The sequence below is a fragment of the Rhinatrema bivittatum genome, chromosome 13 (genome assembly GCF_901001135.1).
Source record: "Rhinatrema bivittatum chromosome 13, aRhiBiv1.1, whole genome shotgun sequence".
Taxonomy (NCBI): domain Eukaryota; kingdom Metazoa; phylum Chordata; class Amphibia; order Gymnophiona; family Rhinatrematidae; genus Rhinatrema; species Rhinatrema bivittatum.
The window spans coordinates 78,957,047-78,966,054 of NC_042627.1; the positions used below are offsets into that span (position 1 = coordinate 78,957,047).

General features: G+C 51.5%; 1 protein-coding gene across 1 annotated transcript in view; it reads right to left on the bottom strand.

Moving 5' to 3' along the window:
• Positions 1–4,785, bottom strand: part of LOC115074753 (immunoglobulin superfamily DCC subclass member 4-like) — a 113,931-nt gene extending 109,146 nt beyond the window's left edge. Inside the window, exon 1 of the mRNA XM_029574515.1 lies at positions 4,563–4,785. Coding sequence (XP_029430375.1) covers positions 4,563–4,611 — 49 coding nt within the window. The 5' untranslated portion in view covers positions 4,612–4,785. The remainder of the gene's footprint in view (positions 1–4,562) is intronic.
• Positions 4,786–9,008: the final 4,223 nt, after the last annotated feature.

A 9,008-nucleotide genomic window follows, 5' to 3' on the forward strand; every position in this document is an offset into this window, starting at 1 on the left:
AAGCCCAGCATCCTGTTTCCAACAGTGGCCAATCCAGGCCACAAGAACCTGGCAAGTACCCAAAAACTAAGTCTATTCCATGTAACCATTGCTAATGGCAGTGGCTATTCTCTAAGTGAACTTAATAGCAGGTAATGGACTTCTCCTCCAAGAACTTATCCAATCCTTTTTTAAACCCAGCTACACTAACTGCACTAACCACATCCTCTGGAAACAAATTCCAGAGTTTAATTGTGCGTTGAGTGAAAAAGAACTTTCTCTGATTAGTTTTAAATGTGCCCCATGCTAACTTCATGGAGGGCCCCCTAGTCTTTCTATTATCCGAAAGTGTAAATAACCGATTCACATCTACCCGTTCTAGACCTCTCATGATTTTAAACACCTCTATCATATCCCCCCTCAGTCGTCTCTTCTCCAAGCTGAAAAGTCCTAACCTCTTTAGTCTTTCCTCATAGGGGAGTTGTTCCATTCCCCTTATCATTTTGGTAACCCTTCTCTGTACCTTCTCCATCGCAATTATATCTTTTTTGAGATGCGGCGACCAGAATTGTACACAGTATTCAAGGTGCGGTCTCACCATGGAGCGATACAGAGGCATTATGACATTTTCCGTTTTATTCACCATTCCCTTCCTAATAATTCCCAACATTCTGTTTGCTTTTTTGACTGCTGCAGCACTCTGAACCGATGATTTCAATGTGTTATCCACTATGATGCCTAGATCTCTTTCTTGGGTTGTAGCTCCTAATATGGAACCTAACAAGGGTTATTTTTCCCTATATGCATCACCTTGCACTTATCCACATTAAATTTCATCTGCCATTTGGATGCCCAATCTTCCAGTCTCACAAGGTCTTCCTGCAATTTATCACAATCTGCTTGTGATTTAACTACTCTGAACAATTTTGTATCATCTGCAAATTTGATTACCTCACCCATCGTATTTCTTTCCAGATCATTCATAAATATATTGAAAAGTAAGGGTCCCAATACAGATCCCTGAGGCACTCCACTGTCCACTCCCTTCCACTGAGAAAATTGTCCATTTAATCCTACTCTCTGTTTCCTGTCTTTTAGCCAGTTTGCAATCCACGAAAGGACATCGGAGGAGCGGTTAGGGCATGCACTGGAGAAGGGATGGCTTGGTGCACAGTGCGACCTGCTGAATAGTGAGCAGAACTAAATTAAACTGCTTGTCAGCCCGCAGACAGAAATGCCAGCGAAAGCAGAGCGGGTAAGGTCATTCCAGGCTTTACTGTGAGCTTCAGCGGTCCCTGGCCAGACCTCTACCAGTAAGGAAATCACCACCCAAACCCTCAAGTGGATGCATGAACCCTACACTGGGAGTCTTAGTATAGGCCTGGCTATAGTGAAAAAAATGTCAGTCTCAGAGAGGCCCAAATTCCCCCAATTAATGTCTGAGCCAGAAACAAGAGCTATCACAGCTGTTAAGCAGCAACGCCTGTACACGTCTTCCTTTTTATTCAGCAGGCACAGGGTAGGCAGAGAATTATCAGCACAGGCACCTACCCCAAAGAGCTTACAGTCTAAATGGGAGAAGCTTGAGGACCAGGGAGTGGGCTACAAGCAGACTCCTGTGGAAGAGGAGCGGGTCAGGCGTGTCCTGGATAGGAATTAGATGGAATAATGTTTTCAGTAAGATAAGCACAAGGCTTTTCCTGCAGACATTAAATGTGGGCTGGGTAGGTTTTGGGGGAATCTCTGACCCGGATTCCTCCTCCCCCCCTTTGGGCTGAGAAGAGTCAGAAGCAGTCGGGATGCCAGTGAGCGCTGCCAGCACACGGGACTATGCTGGCGCCCGGGCAGAGCTGCACTCCCCACCAGGGACAAAGACAGCGGAAGGGGAGAGAAAAGGAAGGGATAGAGAGAAGAGAGCGAGGAATAAGAGAAGGAGCAGAGAACCCGTTTTCATTTATTTTCCGTGAAAACTGCATGGAAGGATTCAGAGCAAAGCTCAGAGTCCCCGCCCCCAGGAGCTGCCTGGCTCTCTGTCCTGGGCTTTCATAACCACAAAGAGCAAAATCCTTCCCCCGGGAGGGGAGGAGGATGCTGTATCCCGCATTACAAACACACAGAGGGGAAACCCCATCTCCTCAGCAGGCCGAGCTCGCACACCGCCCTTTCCAGCTCACCCTCCTCTCCCTCTGTGCCCGAGAGAAAATCGGAGCTAGACGGAGCTGGAGGAGGGAGAAGAGCCGGTGCCGGTCCTGAGGTTCTTCCAGTCCTCACTTGTTCCTCTGCAGTTTCCCCTCCTCGCACATGGCTCCCACTCCCAACCATGGGGCATTCACTGCTGTCCTACAGCTAGATCTGGGGGGGGGGAGAGAGCAGGGGAGAGAGGGATGTAGGAAGGGAAGAGGAGGGAAAGGGAGTCGCAGACCTTCTGTATAAACCAGGCAGCACATGGTCTTCACTCCGCTTCCATTAGTTCCACAATCCTATTGTGAGACTCCTTGCATCAGCAGAGCCCGGGAACAAAAAGCACTGACATCTGCCAGAAATGGGAAACCTCATTTGGTGCTTCTTAATTTTTCAGCATCGCCCAAGCCTACCACAAATACCCCGGCAAACTCCGCAGCAGATGCCACCCACCTCCTCCCCAATTCTGAAACAGTAACCCAGTAATGACAGCAGAAAAAGCACACCTAGTCCAGCCAGCAAGTTTCCTATGGCAGTAACTGCCGCTCCCTACAGGTTACCCCCATGTTAATGTTAAGGGCACTAACTGCCTCTCCCTGCAGGTTACCCCCGTGTTTCTGTTAAGGGTACTAACTGCCTCTCCGTGCAGGTTACCCCCGTGTTTCTGTTAAGGGCAGTAACTGCCTCTCCGTGCAGGTTACCCCCGTGTTTCTGTTAAGGGCAGTAACTGCCTCTCCGTGCAGGTTACCCCCGTGTTTCTGTTAAGGGCAGTAACTGCCTCTCCGTGCAGGTTACCCCCGTGTTTCTGTTCAGGGCAGTAACTGCCGCTCCCTGCAGGTTACCCCCGTGTTTCTGTTCAGGGCAGTAACTGCCGCTCCCTGCAGGTTACCCCGTGTTTCTGTTCAGGGCAGTATCTGCCGCTTCCTGCAGGTTACCCCCATGTTTCTGTTCAGGGCAGTAACTGCCGCTCCGTGCAGGTTACCCCCATGTTTCTGTTCAGGGCAGTAACTGCCGCTCCGTGCAGGTTACCCCCATGTTTCTGTTCAGGGCAGTAACTGCCGCTCCCTGCAGGTTACCCCCATGTTTCTGTTCAGGGCAGTAACTGCCGCTCCCTGCAGGTTACCCCCATGTTTCTGTTCAGGGCAGTAACTGCCGCTTCCTGCAGGTTACCCCCATGTTTCTGTTAAAGGTAGTAACTGCCGCTCCCTGCAGGTTACCCCCATGTTTCTCTTAAGGGCAGTAACTGCCGCTCCGTGCAGGTTACCCCCATGTTTCTCTTAAGGGCAGTAACTGCCGCTCCCTGCAGGTTACCCCCATGTTTCTCTTAAGGGCAGTAACTGCCGCTCCCTGCAGGTTACCCCCATGTTTCTCTTAAGGGCAGTAACTGCCGCTCCCTGCAGGTTACCCCCATGTTTCTCTTAAGGGCAGTAACTGCCGCTCCCTGCAGGTTACCCCCATGTTTCTCTTAAGGGCAGTAACTGCCGCTCCCTGCAGGTTACCCCCCATGTTTCTCTTAAGGGCAGTAACTGCCGCTCCCTGCAGGTTACCCCCATGTTTCTCTTAAGGGCAGTAACTGCCGCTCCGTGCAGGTTACCCCCATGTTTCTCTTAAGGGCAGTAACTGCCGCTCCGTGCAGGTTACCCCCATGTTTCTCTTAAGGGCAGTAACTGCCGCTCCGTGCAGGTTACCCCCATGTTTCTCTTAAGGGCAGTAACTGCCGCTCCGTGCAGGTTACCCCCATGTTTCTCTTAAGGGCAGTAACTGCCGCTCCGTGCAGGTTACCCCCATGTTTCTCTTAAGGGCAGTAACTGCCGCTCCCTGCAGGTTACCCCCATGTTTCTCTTAAGGGCAGTAATATTAATCAAAACCAAGCAACTGTCAAAGCTATAACAAAGTTACTGCTGGCGACGTTTTTACAGCCCTCCTGATACTTCTTATAGTGCTGCTGCTTGAAGGTGCTTTGCCTCTGGACTTAGCAGTCCTGCACTTTCCCCCTAATGTCTGCGAATCAGCGCCCCCGACTGTGAAAGTCGGGGGCCCAGCGCTGGCTGTCATCGGAATCCCAAAACCTTGTACAACTGTACAGTGCGACGTCTGGTGCCAACGTAAGAGCCCCCCTGGCTCCCAGCATGGGCTCCTCTACAAATACTTCTCAGCGAGGACCGAGGCGCTACAAATGCGAGCAATCGAGCCGACGGCAGACGGACGGACAGCTCTGCGCACAGCTTGCACGTCTAACAGCCCTGCAAGGAGGAAAGTTTCCTCGGGACAAAAGGGCAGAGCTCCTCCATACAGCACCCCGCAGCCAGAGAGGGGGTCCTGGGGCTCAAGGAGCCAGCACCCCAAAAGAAGAAAAGCAGCCCCCCCCAACAACTCCAAGAAAGGTGCCGGGGGGATGTTACCTTGCAGCAGCAGGAGCAGCGGCAGCCAGCGCAGGCTCCCCAGCGCCATGGCAGGACGCCCCAGGGGAGCCCCCTCACGGGGGGAGCAGCCTCTCCCTCCACCCCGTCGCCATCTTGTGCAAACACTCCGGCTCCTCTCGCTTTACTTCCAGCCACCTTTTTTTTTTTTTTTTTTAATGGATTTTTTGCTGCCACCTCCTGGCCAAAGTTCTTTGTCCAGCTTTGCTGCTCTGCAGGCCCTGGAGCCCCTCACCTGCAGGCTGCCGTCCAAGGTTTCTCACTGCTCCCTCCCCCCAGGCCCGGGCTGGCTGCAGGGGTAAGGCTCGCTGGCATCTCCTTTGCACGAAGGTTTTCTATAAAATCCAAAGATTTGCCACCTCTTCTGGGACCCCCGCACCTGCAGTGCTGTACACGTGCACGCCCCTCCCTTCTCTACTCAGAATAAGGAGTCATGGGTGGGCAAAGGTGCACGACTCAGCCGTCGGGACCCCTGTGGTGAGAGACAAGGGGGCAATTAGCACAGGAAGCCTGCTTGATGAGAAAGGGTAAAAGGCAGGAGAGAGGCCGCAGAGTCTTTACCGTGAACCGGGCAAGAAAGCAGGCAGCAGTGCGGGGGCTCCCGTCCCACTCACAGGGCAGCTCACGATGACCATGGGGGGCATCGTAGGGCTGTGGTGGCTACAAATGATAAATAAAAGGCTCCTGGGGGGGAGGGCCGCACTAGCAGCACAGGTGAGGTGGGGTGGGGTTGGTTTTCGGTTCATTTAATGAAAGTTCAACAAAATTCAGCTGAAGTTTGTTGAGTTTACAAAAAAGTGACATTGTTGCTATTCTATTTAAATGGAAATTTGGAGCCTTCATCAGTTTGTTGGAAGAATACATTTATGATAAAAGTGATAAAAAAATTATTAAAAAAATAGCAAAACGGACCTGAGACCATAAAGAGAGTCTGGTTGAATACCTTGACCCCATGAGTAGTGGTCCTATAAATATTTATATTCCTTTTTGAAGCGAGACAGCTTGAATGAGTTTATAAAAGAGATACCAGGTACACCATCATTTGTGATACGTTGTGTGTGTCTGTGACAGCATGCGCGGGCTGCTGGCGTATTCTCCAGGCTCTTCTAGCAGCGCTCTGGTCACTCACACATCAGGAACGCCACAAGGCAAGGGTAGGACTGATGTTGTCAATCTTTAAATCTCATTGTAAAACCATACAGGGAAATAAGATACTGCTTCAGAACTCGGCACGGATATCTTTCTCCCACGAGCCTGTTACTTCATAGAGCACGGCCTCTTCATGGTATAAATCATCATCTGCTGGAGCTCTGTACTCGCTGGTGAGCACAGCCGCTCTGCAGCAGCCAAACAGCTCTTTCAGTGCTGCCTCTGCTAAGGTCCCCCATGCCTCTGGTTTCACCCACCTGCTCCCTCACAGCCCTGGGCTCTACCCGCTAGTGAAGTGCAGAGGTGTCACTAACAACCTGCTCAGGAGCATTATCACTAGCTTCATTCTGCTGGCCAGCACCTTACATGATCTCATCGGACATGGTCACACTGAGGTATGGTGCACATCACTAGCTCCTCTCCCCTCGTGATATACTTGCTGCGTCAGAGGTGGACCCTTGGGCTGAGGTGGGGTTGACGCAACCCATAGGCAAGGACCTACGGATCCCCACCGTCAGCAGGTGGAGGGGCTGAAGCTAGACGCCACTGGAGCTTCACCTATACCAGCCCTCGTTCCCCTTGGGTTGAGCCTTTGGGTGCCGGGGCCGGCAGGACTTAGGTGGGCCTCGAGGTTAGCTAGAAATGGAAGGTGATTCAGCCCAGAGGCAGCATGTGGTAGATGGCATAGTCCTATCCTGGACAGGATTCGGTACTGGAACTCAGGTGCCAAAGGAACAATGAGTAACTGGAGGTGCTCAAGCAAAGGAAGGCCTAAGCCTTGTAAGTCCACATCCAGAGGATAGGTGAGGGGAGGCGTCACTGTCAGGCGAGGATCAGAGCCGGCGGCAAGTGGAAGTTGTGGCAAGCAAGGTAGAACTCTGACCACAGGAAAGTCTGTAGCGTAGTCATTCAAAGCAAGGGTCAAGACACGGAGAAGGCAGGCGTAGTCGTTCAAAGCAAGGGTCAAGACATGGAGAAGGCAGGCGTAGTTGTTCAAAGCAAGGGTCAAGGCACGGAGAAGGCAAGCGTAGTTATTCAAGGCAATGGTCAGGGCACAGAGAAGGCAGGCGTGGTCAGGCGTAGCGAAGGTTCGGGGCTGGAGAGAAGCTGAAGAGTAGTCGGGCGTAGCGGAGGTTCGGGGCTGGAGAGAAGCTGAAGAGTAGTTGGGCGTGGCGGAGGTCCAGGGCTGGAGAGAAGCTGAAGAGTAGTCGGGTGTGGCGGAGGTCTGGGGCTGAAGAGAAGCTGAAGAGTAGTCAGGCGTAGAGGAGGTCCGGGGCTGGAGAGAAGCTGAAGAGTAGTCGGGCGTAGTGGAGGTCTGGGGCTGGAGAGAAGCTGAAGAGTAGTCGGGCGTAGAGGAGGTCCGGGGCTGGAGAGAAGCTGAAGAGTAGTCGGGTGTAGCGGAGGTCCGGGACTGGAGAGAAGCTGAAGAGTAGTCGGGCGTGGCGGAGGTCTGGGGCTGGAGAGAAGCTGAAGAGTAGTCGGGCGTAGTGGAGGTCCGGGGCTGGAGAGAAGCTGAAGAGTAGTTGGGCGTAGCGGTGGTCAAATCCAAAGAGTCAGTCCAACACATAGACAAAACAGGAACAAGGAGAACAGAAACTGGGAACCACAGGGAAACAGCAACACATGAAGGAACGATTCTCGGATCAGCAACGGGTATGAGGAGTACGAGGAGACCTGTTGTAAAGGCAACGCTATGGAGCGAGGCCTGAGCTTTTATACGCTGAAGAGTCTGACGTCAGCATCCGGGTCCGCGGCCAGGTTCCCGCCATGTGCCATATAAAAGAACTAATGATGTTCGCGTGCCTAGGAAGGGGCGTGGCACTGATGGCAGCGCCTCTCCACGGGCCATGCGGATAGGCCCGACGAACAGGGACATCTTGGCTGCAACATTGGGTAGCGTGGCCAGGACCGAAGGCATTGGAGAGAACCCGAGGTCAGAGCTGGCGGCCCACAGCCACCAGTGAAGAGGAGCCAGGCCCTGGAGTCCATCTGAAAAGGTGAGAGGGCCGCGCCATGGGGCTGCCGCGGGCGGCACACGTAACAATACTTCTTCTTTGAATTTCTTCACCCCACATGCACGATTCTGCCCTCTCTTCCACTGAATTGTAACTGCCAAGCATTCAACCAGCCCTGGAGCTTTCTTACATCCCTTCTTATTCCGTCTGCTGCCCTCTCTTGCAGACTTATTGGTTTAGATTTAACTCGCGCCTTTTCATCGGGAGCGCAAGGCGAGTTACATTTGTAATCAGGGATGGATTTCGTCCACCACCGCCCCTAGGCACTGATTCAGTTCTGTGATATCCCGAAACTCAGCTCCATTGACAATCGTCATAGGTTAGGAAGCGAGGGGTCTAAGCTTGGGCTCACAGACCACCATCCAGATAAGAAAGGTAGAAAAAGCAATTTATTTTCAGTCTGGTGAGTGGGATACATTACACAATGATTTAGTATCTGTCCGGCTCCTGGAATAAACTGGATCCTCTGCAGGCTGTGATAGCTTTTATTGGATCAATTGAAATGTCACAAAATGAGGAATTTAAAAAGAAAATCTAGGGGAGCATCGAAAGCCCAACAATCTTCTTTTCAAATATTAAAAGAAAGGGAGAGAGGGGATAGAGAGATACATAAACCCATCCCAAAGAACCAGCTTCCTTTCTTATATACAAGTGCAGGAGAAGGGAAAAGCCAGAGGGGATAGAGAGTTACATAAACCCATCCCAAAGAACCAGCTTCCTTTCTTATATACAAGTGCAGGAGAAGGGAAAAGCCAGAGGGGATAGAGAGTTACATAAACCCATCCCAAAGAACCAGCTTCCTTTCTTATATACAAGTGCAGGAGAAGGGAAAAGCCAGAGGGGATAGAGAGTTACATAAACCCATCCCAAAGAACCAGCTTCCTTTCTTATATACAAGTGCAGGAGAAGGGAAAAGCCAGAGGGGATAGAGAGTTACATAAACCCATCCCAAAGAACCAGCTTCCTTTCTTATATACAAGTGCAGGAGAAGGGAAAAGCCAGAGGGGATAGAGAGTTACATAAACCCATCCCAAAGAACCAGCTTCCTTTCTTATATACAAGTGCAGGAGAAGGGAAAAGCCAGAGGGGATAGAGAGTTACATAAACCCATCCCAAAGAACCAGCTTCCTTTCTTATATACAAGTGCAGGAGAAGGGAAAAGCCAGAGGGGATAGAGAGTTACATAAACCCATCCCAAAGAACCAGCTTCCTTTCTTATATACAAGTGCAGGAGAAGGGAAAAGCCAGAGGGGATAGAGAGTTA